Source organism: Barbus barbus, assembly GCF_936440315.1.
Source record: "Barbus barbus genome assembly, chromosome: 14".
NCBI classification, from domain to species: Eukaryota; Metazoa; Chordata; class Actinopteri; order Cypriniformes; family Cyprinidae; genus Barbus; species Barbus barbus.
In genome coordinates, this window is record NC_136742.1 from 12530825 (window position 1) to 12544971 (window position 14147).

Here is a 14147-nt window from a genome sequence, read left to right on the forward strand (position 1 = left end):
TGACTTTAAATTGACTTTTTATTGTCTTTTGGAATTCTGTTCCACAGTGAAACATATGAAACATATGAAAAAAGCATTAAAAAAGAAGTTCTAAACAGCCTTAAGCTGCTTTACAATATTGACCCCTGAAAAAGTTTCTCTGTGAAAACTAGTAACACACTTTCCCACCATGCAGCTAATGAGTCCATTTCTGGGAAAGTTGGAAACCATTGCCCACCCTTCAAAAAACTTCTTAAAAATAAAACATTTTTTGTACCAAACCAGAGCTGTGAATAGAAAAATCCCAGCACCATGTTTTTTTTTTTTGTTGTATTTAGCATTAAATTCCAATGACTAAACAAAAGAAATGTGCTTTAGCTACTGTTTTCTACAATACAATCATTTTGAGAGAAAAAATAAGACATTTTTACATAACATTCATTTCATACATATGATCATTATTGCTTGAAATATGGATTTGGTCTTTTTATTTAACCACACTGCAAAGAGAAACCACAAGCTTCTAAACAGACTTACTAATCAGACTTCCTACTTGTTTACAAACAGTAACTAAGAAGAGGAATGAAAAATACTGTAAAAATGCAAACCATACCAGTGCTGGTTAGTGAAACACACTGGTCATTTTTATAAACAGCTATCCAAAATATACACTGATTCATGAATTGTCTTTTACAGCACTGTACTTTTCTAAAAAAAAAATCTGCTCTTCTATAGTCTTTTGAGGCAACTCTCCTCGACTAATTTATGGCTGTGTTTATGTTCTCTTATATCTGCACTTTTCTAAAATAGCTTTGTTGAATTGCATAAACAGCACAGGAATGTCCTCAGGGCAACTTGTGCATATTTTCCGCAAACAACAGTCTTTACAGAGCACACAATAAATGCAGTAACATACAATCTATAGCCAAGGGAATATTGAAAAGAAAAGAATAGCATGTATAGTGCACTACACATACAGAGCAGTAAACCTCAAGGACATTAAAATCAGTTTTTCAAGCATTATTTGCATATTCTATGTGACCTAACATGGTAAGAACATGAAACTCTAATGATTTGCATGCATGCGCTCTGAAGACTTGACTGATGGCTTTCTAAACCCTCTAACACTTTATGAATGTACAAGTACTGAATGAGTGTTGCATTATTACTTGACACTTTGTGTTGTCACAACCTTTGTCTCCTGGGTGACTTTATGTGAAGATGGGTTTTGGTTAATCTGGACAGATGACCCACCTAATCCGATGTTTCCGAATGACCCTTGGGTGGACGTCATCCCCTTTTGAACACCCACACCTGATCCCCCTTTGCTCTCCATATAAAAGACATTTTGAGATCCACCGTGAGAAGAAACACCTTTTGTGAGTGACCCCTGAATCATGTGACCCCCTTGTCCTTCCATGACCATCAGGCCCTGAGATCCAGCAACCCCTCTCTGAAGCGTCCCCTGAAGGACTTGACCGCTCGTGGTTCCCCCATCCACCAGGAACACTTGTGATCCAGACAGATTACCTGTGTGAAGCATCCCAGCCTGAGCAGGAGCCCCACTGTCCACAAGCACCATTCTGTCGCCACGGGTCAGGGTATTCGTCGCTATGTTGGCGCCCTGGAGTACAACCCCTTCGGCTACCTGGTTGCTGTTCAGCACGTACATGTTATTTCCCATGGTGGGCATTTCGGTGACCAGTACCGTGTTGGGCTGCGGTTCTACCATGTAGTACATAGGCTGCGGTTGCATCAGGAGCGTTGGAGCCGGTTGGACACTCGTAATCACTGTGGGCCGGTTGTCTGTGACCATGACATTCTCCACACGAGTAGATGATGTCGTAGCCGTGTTGGAGACTAGATTCAATGCGTTTGAAGATGTAGCTCTGTTCGTGGTAATATTCCCAGGATTGATGATGTTGGTTGATGAAGACACCACCTCGGTACGGTCCACAATGGGTCTGGGAGGGGGAGGAAGAGGAAGAGGAAGAGGAAGAGGAGCGGGGACCTCAGTCTTTTTACCTCCACATATTTCAGCGAGAGTAGTGAACTTGGGCCCGAGGTCATTGAGAAACTCTAGGTCATTGTTATCTTCGAGGAGGCTGCAGCAGCCCACAGAGCCCACAGGAGAGCCCTTCCCTTCATAATCATACACCATAGGCTCATTCTTAGCAAATCCATCCTCCATTCCACGGCTTTTCTGTAACACAAATAGAGCAATATATATATATAAATTTGATCCAAATAGATAATACAATACAACAACATAATAATAGTATGATAATGATAGAGTGATAGATTAAACAATGAAACGATAGATAGAATGATGAAATGATAGAACATTAGATTCAAAGATAGAATGAAATGATGGAATGATGGAAAAAATGATTTAATGATAAATAGAACAATATCTATTAAAATAATAGATAGATAGAATGATAGAGTAATAGATCGACAGAAAATTAAATAGAACGATAGATAGATGGAACAGTAGATAAAACAATAGATCATTAGATCGACAGAACAATAGATAGAACGATAGATAGATAGAAATAATTATAAATAATTAGTAGATAGAACAACGGATGAAACAAAAAAACAACAGAATGAAACGATAAAAAGACAGAATATTATATAGAGAGAATGATAGAACAATAGATAGATAGTTATATATTTATTCACACTAAATAAGCATAATAAATTAACTTTATATACACTGCCCTGTAGGTATATACTACATACTAACCTGTGAGTAGTATTCGCCCAGGAACATTTCAGACACGGCCATTCCATCAAAATCTCCAGACATTCCTCTACTCCTAAGAGTCTCACTTCTTCTCATCGAGTCCATGTAGGACATTTCCATTTCATTGTAGCCACGGCCACCCATTGTGGAAGTGGAGTCCATGAAGCCTGCTCCTCCTGCTCCTATTGCTCCTCCTGCTCCTATTGCTCCTCCTGCTCCTATTGCTCCTCCTGCTCCTATGATATGCATGCCACCCACATCTCTTGATGCATAATCTATCCCTCCATTATCAACAAGATTTAATATTGGAACATCCTATCAGAGACAAAAGTGTTTGATTTAGCTTTGAGATATAAATAACATCTTAATCAGATTTACATACATTGCAAATCAATCAGAAGTTGAAGATCTTACCCTGTCCTCTCCTTGGCCCTCAGTATGGTAAGAGATGAGATGCTCTTTAGTGTCAAAGGGCATGTCTGTGAAAGCTCCCGCCATCCCAGCAGCTCCACACTGACACAGCAGCAAAAGGAGTGGGATGACTGTAACAGAGGAGAAATACAGTGATTATTTTCACGTCACAACTCATTATAATATATTTTTTGGTGTTCTCCAGAATAACGATGATAGAATAAAGTTGTTTGGAGAACAAAAGAAAGTAAGATGAAGTTTGTCCATTTTTAATGTCAAAATACATTCTCTAAACTCAGTTTATTGTACTATTAGTATGCCATTCATGGGTTTATCTCTTATTTTACAGAAGTGTAAAGACTGAACCTCCCAGGCACCATCAAAACATGTAGAGCAGTTTGCTCAGATTTGTCAGTCTCCAGCACAATCTATAGTGAGAGTTTGGGGTGTGGCTACTGTCGTTTAGCTAGTGTAGGACTATGTGTCACATGGAAAAAGGAATTCATATTTGGTTTCAGAAGTGTACGCCAAAATTAATGGCGTATATTGCCGGTGCTTTTATAAGATGAAGGAATTAATTGGTGGAATGTTTGGATTTCAATTGAGATGCCAAACTTGTGGAGTTTCTTCTCGACAGGTTATCTAAACTCAAGCTTTTGCCACACGTTAGCTCTTTACTTTCAATCTTTACACCTGCTAGTCAAAGGTTGTTTGAAAATATGCTTTATTAATATGCTTTATTTTTGTAATTCCACTAAGTGACGCTAGTTCTGCAGAAACTGCATCCTTTAGCTTTAAATGCAGCATAAATAGAAACCAGGCCATTAACTAAATGTCTAGGGAATGTCATAAAGTCAGATTTACATGGTAGACTTTGTTAAGATACTAAACAAACTTACGCAATAATGAAAGGGCTCCAAGGAAGAGCAGGCCGATTCCAGCTGGTCCAAACCTGGATCCCTTCTTAAATGCTCCTGATGCTCCACTTGCTCCTGCTCGGGCACAAGCTCCCTGGTCGGTACAGGTGCACACATCCACCTGAATTTTCTGAGGTTCTGGACATGACAATCCCTGCTGGTCCTTGACGTCCACCGTCAGCTCGTATTCTCCTGGCCACAGCTTTTCCTGGGTTCTGAAGATGGCAGTAGTATCTGATAAGAAGAAAAACAGAAGATGTCAACCACAAAGTCAGTAGTGGCAGAATGCCAGCTCTTGCATGCGTTTTGTTGTGGTGGTCTTGTGTATGTGCGACGAAGACTGACACGGAAGAGAAGAAATTGATGAATAAAGTGGTTATTTTTGTTTTCTTTGCGCACAAAAAGTATTCATGTAGCTTCACAACAGACTATTTTAACGATGTTCTTACTACCTTTCTGTGCCTTGAATGTTTCAGTTGCGTTGCTGTCTATGCAGGGTCAGAAAGCTCTTGGATTTCATCAAAAATAATTAATTTGTGTTCCGAATATGAACTAAGGTCTTGCGGGTTGGAACGACAACATATCTCTGACTATTACTTCATATTTTTGATTTCTTACAACAGATAGTTTTAATATGTGGGCCAAGGCTCCCCAATGACACACGGAGGTACTGTAGCAGTATTCTGTTATAATTATTCATGGAAATACTGTATTTTAAATTTTATTTAATTTCAATGCAATTTTTAAATGTTACGTCAGTGAAGTATTGTTGTGGGTCAAAAATAACCTGGCAACATCTGGCATACCGTTCAAATGCTCGACTGTCCATTTCCCCTTAGTTCCTTCTGGGACAACATTGAAGGTGAATGGAGATCCATTGGGCGCCGCATCCTCATCCACTGCAGTGACTAAGACAGCATCCTTTTCAGTACAGAGTGTCGTGACTTTGCTTGTCAAAGTTGGGCAGTGGTCATTAAAATCCTGTACTTGGATGGCAATGGTGCCTGTTGCCGTCTTTGAAGGCAAGTCTATAAGAAAAAAGGAAAAACGTATTTAAAAAAAATAGTATTTTTTATTTGCTTTCAATACATGAATATAAATGTGAGACAAATGTTATAATACTGTAATATATAATAAAAATGAACGTGTAGAAAGGTTTTTTAAAAGTACTAAAACAATTTAAAGAAAGAACAATACATAAAAAGAGAATGCAATGTAAATGAATCGATTAAATAAATTAAATCAAATATTTTTTTTTACAACATAACTTCAAGATAGTTAAGCACCCAAACATTGATCCAGTTTTCAGTAATTATTTTTAATCAATGTGAAGATGGCGCCATCTTCAGGACAGGTTATGCATCTGCAATATCCATTATATTACACTACAGTATATGGCACACTGGAAGTATGATTGGTCTATAAGTTAATTAAGTATATTATCACATATTATGGCAGTGAACCATAACCTGGCAACATCTGGAAACAGTTGGATAAATAAAACAACAGACTTCAACTAAGAAAAGTTTTCCATTTTCCCTAGAACCACTGTTATTTTAGTATTATTTATACTATTATAATTTCTTAATATTTAGAATTAGATTTTATTTTTATATTTTATGTTTCAATTTAATTTTAACGTCTTAGCAATTTTAAGGTGTGTTTTTGTCATTTTTATTTATTTATTTACTGTATTTATTTATTTATTTGTAATAATGTCTTAAATAGTTTTTAGTTTCAGTTATTTTAGTACTTAAACTAAATAAAAATGAGAAATGTTGACTTGGCAACTAGCTGAAATAAAATACATTTAAGTTATATTGTTGGTAACCAAAAAGTTGCTGGTAGCAAATGACGTCCACTATATGGAAAGAAAAGACTAAGGAAGTCAATGGTTACCAGCAACTCTTTTTTTTACCAATGTTCTTCAAAATATCATCTTTTGTGTTCAACAGAAGAAACTTCTACAGGGTTGGAACAACTTAAGGGTGAGTAAATGATGACAGAATTTTCATTTTTGGGTGAACTATCCTTTTAAGGTTTTAGTTAGGATAGGTTTTTAGTTAATAACCCTGCAGAGAACTTGCCTTGAGTTATGCTGTAAATCTGGGCGTAGTAAGTGCCGTTAACTAGATACTTGGACTCGCGGTCAGGAGCCTTGTTCAATTTAACGGCTCCAGTTGTCTCATCGATCATCAGCCAGTTATCTGGGTCAAATCCTTTAACATACCTAGAAGAAAAGGGAACATAGTTAGCTTAAGCTCATTTCTCATTGTTTTCTATGCTGTTTCCTCTTAATTGTTGACAGAACTATTTCTATGTAAACGTACTTTACGTTGGTAGCTTCCTTTCCTGTGTCTGTATCAATGGCGGGGTATCTTGCGATGACCTCATTGCTGTTAAAAGTCTTGCCTTCTGAGATGGGGATGGCTTTTGTTTGAGGCATGAACTTGGGTCCTTCTGGCTGGTTTTTCACCTTGACGTTCACACTGTATATCTTACCCCCTGATGTTGACCATGAACTGCCACCACCGCCGCCAGCTGCACCGCCGCCAGCTCCACCGCCGCCAGCTCCACCACCGCCACCTCCACCCCCGCCTCCGCCTGCGCCGCCACCGCTGCCCCCGAAGTTGATATTCATTCCTTGTCCTCCTCCACTCACAGAGGGGTGGAATGGAGCTTTGTTCATTACACCAATGCCAAGGTTCAGGTCTTTGACATCCTCATAATCGACAGCCTGCAGGGAAAACAGACATGAGATACCTTTTTTAAGTAAATGGCTGAGAGTATAATCTGCTCCAGAACAGTTACAAGCTATCCCTATCAAAAGTACCAGTACTTTAAAAGTAAGTTGATACTATAACAAGGTAACAATATTAACCTTTCTTCTGTATCAGTATAACCAAGTACCAATTAAATTTATCACCCGAGTGCTGTCTGACTGTTTTTGATGGTAAAAATGCACATTTCTGCTCATCTTGTATTAATGTAAACAGTAAATTATGTCTTATATGAATGTTAATAGAATAATTTTTGATGAAAAATCTAGGTACATTATAATTCAAAAGTTTGGGGTCAGTATTTTTTTATTAACACTTTTATTCAGCAAGGACGCATTAAATTAATCAAAAGTGAGAGTAAAGACATGTATAAAGCTCCAAGATTTCTATTTCAAATGGCTGCTGAAAATGCATTACATTTGAGAATTTATTAATATAGAAAACAGTTATTTTAAAGTATAATATTTCACAAAGTTGCTGTCTTGTTATTCAAACAACAATACTGAAAAGAAAAAGAGAAACTGCCATGCTATTCCTTTATTATCGAATGCTTACTTGAATAATTATTTGTTTACTTAATTGAAAAGCAATTTCAATATGTTAATATTTACATTAAAATGAGCTATTATAGTAACAATATAGTTCATTATTAATAATTGAATAATTAATTAATAGTTATAGTTGGCATTGAGAATTGTGAAATCTGACCAGTATTGGTATGAATACTGACATTTTGATATGACGATAAACCTACTCATGACTATACCAGAAATTACAAATGATAAATATCTATCAAATATCATTGCACACCTTGTCAAGCATAATGATTGCCTCATTGGTCTTTGGGTCCATACGAATGCTGAAGTATCCAGCCTCATTGCCTGATGCAATATAGCAATCAGTCACCCAGTTGTCCGTGTCCTGAAGATCCAGGTCGCTTGCTTTGAGTCTCATCACCTCTACTTTATCTGTATTTTCCTCAATACTGGCCTCAAACTATAGAGAAAGAAAAAGAAGTTGCAAAAACTGAAGGGACTACTACAACAACATAACTGTGTGGATGTAAACATAGTGTAGATATTTTCTTACTGGGCCTTCCAACTCAGGCACATGATCGTTGACGTCATTGATCTTGATGGTGACTGTCCCTGTGGCGGTATTGCCGCCTGGAGCTCCATTCAGGTCAGATGCTATGACAAGCAGGACATACTGATCGATAGTCTGAAGAGAGAGATGGAGTGTGAATAAAAAGGTGGAATCGTCTACATACTGCTCATTATGCTCAACGAAAGCAGTCATTGTATCTTATTATGTTCCTGCATTATTAATTTAAACAATAACAGAACATATGGCACTGGCACAATGAAGCTCATACGTATGTGTGTGTGTGTTATGCAGCATGTTAGATATCAGAAACACATTTGATACAGTGATGGTCGCCTCTCACCTCTCTATCCAGGTTAGAACTGGCAACACGGATTGTGCCGTCACGGTCAACTCGGAACATTCTCTCCCCTGCTGGTTGCTGCTCAACAATCTCATACTTGATTTGAGAGTTTGGGTTTCCTGGCTCATCGGCATCAAAGCAATTAATCTTCATCACTACTGTGTCTGTATCAAAAAAGAGTGCCCATGGTAAATGAAAGGAAAAATCTTTTGAAAAACGTGATTCTAAGCTCTTAGAAATGTACTCTTTATATTTATGTCGGTTTCTTAAGGTTTTAAAAACCTTTTTTAATACTTTAAAATACCATTTTAATACTGTAATACATTTAAAATTGTGTATCCTTCAAGTAAAAAGTAATAACATTTTTCTCAGACCTTGAATACATGTGAATGTAAACACCTTTATCATTATTTTAAAACTAGGTTTTAATTATGCACTACTGTGTATAATGAATACTTTGAAAAAGCAAATATGTATTAAATTGGCCAAATGTGACAATAAAGACATTTACAGTTTTTCTAAATATTTCTATTTCAAATAAATGTTGTTCTTTTGAGCTTTCTATTCATCAAAGAATCCTGAAAAATAACTGTATCACCATTTTCACAAAAATATTAAGCATCTTAACTGTTTTCAACATTGATAATAATAAGAAATATATCTTGTAATAATATTGTAATAAATTATAATAATGCTTTTATAATATTAGTGTTGGTGAACATATGAACTTTTCAAAATCATTTTAAAATCTTACAGACCCTAAATGTTTGAACTGTAGTGAATAATTGAAGATTATTTTTGTTGTTGTTGTTAAATTATTATTTCAGAAATATCATTACATTTTTGGGGAGTTGCACCACATTTTACAACTAACCTTATATTACCAAATATTCATAATATATAAAGTGCAGCTAATTTTTTCCCCCTAATTAATTTCTTATTAAATCACTGTTAAATAATAATAAGATATTATTAAATAATAATAATAGGAAGAAGATATTTTGATCTTGCAAAACTACTTTATTAAAGAGAAATGAATTACAATACAGAAAAGTATACAGTGTATCAAAATTAGTATATGAATACAAAAAAAAAAAAAAAAGTGTTGGTTTGAACCAATAACCCTCATGCAGAATTTGATCATTATAAAAATCACCATTATGTCTATTGTACAAACTTTGTCACTTTTTTTTTAATATATATATATTTTTTTTTTTATACCTGTAATATCACATACCTGGTGGACTGAGCTCGTCTACAGCCCCGGCATTCATCGGACCAAAAACAGGCGCATTATCATTTTTATCCTTCACTTTTATTCTCAGCCCAATGTCATTTTCTGCAATCGTGCCATCTGTGAATGTAGCAACGCCTGAAAGCTGCAGAGGAATACATTTAAGATCACCAACCATCATAATCAAGCATAGGTGTTAAAGCCACCTTCATCATCATCATCATGAATCATCATTGTCATCAAGGCCATTTCACTTACATTGTATTGTGCAATAAGCTCTCTGTCAAGGAGGCCCGTTATCCTGACATATCCATTTTCAGGATTTACCACAAATAAATTGAACGGCGCCTGGTCTGCACCGACACCCCTCAGTGAGTACCTCAGATTTTTCATTTTGACGTCTTCCTTATCTGAGCGAATCTAAATAAATCAGAAACACATTTAGTTAACACAAAAACCGATCAAGTCTACAGTGACCTGACACATGAGGCATTTGAAATCTCAAAATGATTGCATTTGCTGATGATATTGTTGGAAATGTTATTGCAGAAAATGTACTCTCTCAATTTTTTTATTATGTCACTTGTACGGTGTACATTTTAGGACATCCTCAGACCTCAGTCATAAAATTATTCGGTGTCGTGCCTCAGACTGAAAGGCTTCAGGTGTCAGGAAAAACGACATCAGGTCTCGTACAATTAGGCATCAGGCAAAACGGACTCAGATTAAAAGGCATCAGATTAAAAGGCATCAGGCGAAACGGACTCAGATTAAAAGACATCAGGCGAAACGGACTCAGGTAGAGTATGACATGTCGCGCTGCCTCGCCCCGCCCCATTAGTTTAACATTTAACTGAAACTGTTAGAATATATCAGGAGCGGCTTACCTCCTTCCGCCATCCTCAACCATTCCACACCACTTGTTTTGAACCGCGTGCGTGTGACGTCACATGGGGCGGGGCAGCGCGACACGTCACACTCTACCTGAGTCCGTTTCGCCTGATGCCTTTTAATCTGATGCCTTTTAATCTGAGTCCGTTTTGCCTGATGCCTAATTGTATGAGACCTGATGTCGTTTTTCCTGACACCTGAAGCCTTTCAGTCTGAGGCACGACACCGAATAATTTTATGACTGAGGTCTGAGGATGTCCTAAAATGTACACCTGAAGCCTTTCAGTCTGAGGCACGACACCATTTAATTTTATAACTGAGGTCTGAGGATGTCCTAAAATGTACACCTGAAGCCTTTCAGTCTGAGGCACGACACCGAATAATTTTATGACTGAGGTCTGAGGATGTCCTAAAATGTACACCTGAAGCCTTTCAGTCTGAGGCACGACACCGTTTAATTTTATGACTGAGGTCTGAGGATGTCCTAATAATTTTATGACTGAGGTCTGAGGATGTCCTAAAATGTACACCGTACACTTGCTCACCAATGGATGCTCTGCAGTGAATGGGTGCCGTCAGAATGAGAGTCCAAACAGCTGATAAAAGCATCACAATAATCTACAACTAATCCACATGACTCCAGTCCATCAGTTAATGAATTGTAAAGTGAAAAGTTTGTTGTTTGTAAGAAACAAATCCATCATTAAGGCGTTTTAACTTTAAAGCATCGCTTCTGGCTAAAATACTATAATTGATCATTCATAAGAACGCTTCCTTCAATGTAAAGTCCACCCCTTCTTGTCCTCTCATATCAAAATCCACCAATATATTAGTTTAGAACGGTTTTGATCTGTGCATATTTGATTCAGGCGAGACAACTTTTTTAATGGAGAAAGCAATATTATGGAGATGACTTGAAATTAAAAACATTTTGACATATTTGTTTATTACAAAAACAGCTTTTCGCTTCACAATTCATTAACTGATGGACTGGAGTCATGTGGATTAGTTGTAGATTATTGTGATGCTTTTATCAGCTGTTTGGACTCTCATTCTGACGGCACCCATTCACTGCAGAAGATCTATTGACGAGCAAGTGACTTAAAGCTAAATTTCCTGCAAATCTGTTCTGATAAAGAAACAAACTCATCTTGGATTGATTGTGCATTAAGGTTGATATTTGCATATTAATGTGTTTGACGCAGGAAAAGTCTCACTCACTTTTGCAATGAACTCTCTCTTGGTGTAATCCACATTTTCCTCCAAGATTTGGGGAGGGACGATCCATTCTCTCTTCTGTCTGTGGAGGGCAACAGAGTGCTGGAATCTGGCTTCAACCTCAAACACATGCTGTGGGAAAACAGAAATGCACATCAACAATTTGTGAAGACAGACTAATCCTGCCAAACTTCTCACACAGCAGAAAAAGGAGACCAAGAAATATTTGTTTTTATATTTGCTGCCCTGCCTGGTGAGAACGTTCTCATTAACAGGATTTATAAATGATAGAAAGTGTGGTTGCAGCTTGCACGCATGCATAGTTTGACAGTAAGCTCATCCCGTCTGTACACAGACAAAATTAAACAGATGCTGTAATTTATATGAAATGAGATGAAAGTGATATTTAAACCTGAAAAGATTTGCAAACACAGAAAAAAAATAAAAAATCCTGCACAGGAGTCAATAATTTAATTTAGCAGACCTCTAATTAAGAGAGATAAGATAAAGAAATACTTGGCAAAAACTAAATGCATTCTATTTAAGTCAAGATCACCTTAATCAGACCACACACAACTAGATAAAACATGCACACACAAAAGGAAAGGAAAGAAAACCCAGCACTATCACAAATATAAAATCCAATGTTTTAGTGAAGTGGCTTCTTTACTTTCTTCCACAGTGCATTTCTGAATTGTAACTACTGAAACTTTTACACATGGAGACTTCACATTTTGTGTAGTAATTGCATAAGGTTTGGTACATGCATTAGGTTGTTTTACGTAACCTGAAGGCCCAATGGTTGTCGTAGAAGTAAAGAAGAAACTTTGCATTTGTTAACTGGAAATAGAAGGTATTAAATAAAATGTGTGATTCACTTTCTCGTACACACACTCACTGTGTGTGCAAAAAAATAAAACTGAAAAGTCAAAACAACCAAGACTGTGCTCTTGGCATATCTATCCAGCACATACTGATAAAAGCAGCAAAATATGCCAGTGTAAACTATTACAGGTAAAATGATTTTCACTGTTGCTCGGTGACTCATCTTCATTAAAATTTGAATAACTATTGTTGAGAAATGTCAATCACTGAGATGACAGGGGGCGGGGATTTCAACACACCTGAAATTGAACAGAATAGACTAGACTTTCTCACGCAATACTTGCAGATTCAGCTTGATTGCTGTAGTTTGTCTGTCTGTATACTAGTCAGAGCTTGTTCTGAAATGCCCTGGAAATACACCATGGTAAATAGGAGACGTTCCCAACAAAAATACTACAGTTACTATGGTAACACCATAATAAGATGGCTAGGGATGTCCAGACCAATGAAAACAAATATATATATATATATATTACTAATATTTATCTGCTGATGATTGACAATATAATTAACAATAATATAACAGCCTATTATAATACTGCATATTTAATATTATGTATAGTAACTTATAAATAACATATAGGCCGTAAACGAACGAACGATAGATAGATAGATAGATAGATAGATAGATAGATAGATAGATAGATAGATAGATAGATAGATAGATAGATAGATAGATAGATAGAAAACTATATGGTTGTCTTAGCATTGAGAATTTCTTTGGATTGTATCCACTGCTTGTAACATTTTTACTGTCTCTTCTTTTTCTTTCTTTTTTTACATTTAGTTGCCATTGTACCTTTCTGTAAAGGGTTGGACAATTGAGGCGATTGCCCTCCGGCATTTAAAGGGTTAAAGACGATAAGGCTTTTTTTCAAACTAACTTTATAAACATAAATGCTGTTTCTTTACACATCGACAGTTCTATAAACAAACAGACTGCCAAACAAACAAAAGCAGTTTCAGATCTAACGATTGTTTCTGTTTACAAAACGATACTTTGCCACACAGGAGAAAGACCAAAATGGAGTATGTTACCAATATCTATTGACAGATATATTTTAAAACACGTCAAACTTACCGATAGTCCAAAACAAAAGAGAAAAGCAATAACAGGCGATATTCGCCGGGCCATGGCGTATTTCCTGAACACCTGAGATCCGCTGCTGTCACCAGCTGCTTTTGGGAAAGTGTATAGATCCCGCTGCAGGAGAAGTGCGTCCCCGTGCTGTTCGATGCGCGATAATGCGAAAGAGATCAATCCGGAGCGCTTTACACTAACTCCTTATTCATTGTTTCTCCTACTCCCTCACCTTGCGGGTTAAAAGGAGGACCTAACGTCACAAAGACGGGTGTGTGTGAGAGAGAGAGAGAGAGACAGTGTAAGTGCGAGAGCCTGTGTATGAGAGAGAGAGAGAGAGTGAGCGAACGAGAGAAAGGGGTGGGAAATATATAATTTTCACAATTACATTTCATGTATCATAAGGGGTGGCAAGTGTTCTCACCCAGTTGCATTGACATATATGATATATCCACAAGACCCATTCTTAACCCATTATGTGGTGTGCTATGAGTAATAAAACTAGGATCATTAAAAAAAGAAGAATGATTATTATTATTATTAATAAATATATTA

At 36.8% G+C, this 14147-nt stretch overlaps 1 protein-coding gene across 1 annotated transcript; it reads right to left on the reverse strand.

The window, feature by feature from the left end:
- On the reverse strand, nt 1-13932 carry LOC306880440 (desmoglein-2.1-like). The gene is made up of 14 exons (XM_079433940.1): nt 13593-13932; nt 11630-11758; nt 9776-9937; nt 9521-9662; nt 8284-8447; nt 7926-8057; nt 7647-7832; nt 6387-6793; nt 6144-6286; nt 4863-5084; nt 4039-4290; nt 3143-3270; nt 2729-3043; nt 1-2182 (listed from the first exon to the last, which is right to left on the reverse strand). Exons 1-14 carry the CDS (start codon nt 13644-13646, stop codon nt 1145-1147), a joined length of 3474 nt encoding a protein of 1157 aa, XP_079290066.1. The 5' UTR covers nt 13647-13932; the 3' UTR covers nt 1-1144.
- Nucleotides 13933-14147: the final 215 nt, after the last annotated feature.

Bases quoted from the DNA above. Each gene is read 5' to 3' on its own strand.
- LOC306880440 (XM_079433940.1), bottom strand. From the start codon at position 13,646: ATGGCCCGGCGAATATCGCCTGTTATTGCTTTTCTCTTTTGTTTTGGA. The intron at 5,085-6,143 runs GCAAGTTCTCTG...TTTTTCTTATAG, and splicing joins GATTTACAGCATAACTCAAG to ACTTGCCTTCAAAGACGGCA. The intron at 3,271-4,038 runs GTAAGTTTGTTT...CCTCTGTTACAG, and splicing joins TGGAGCCCTTTCATTATTGC to TCATCCCACTCCTTTTGCTG.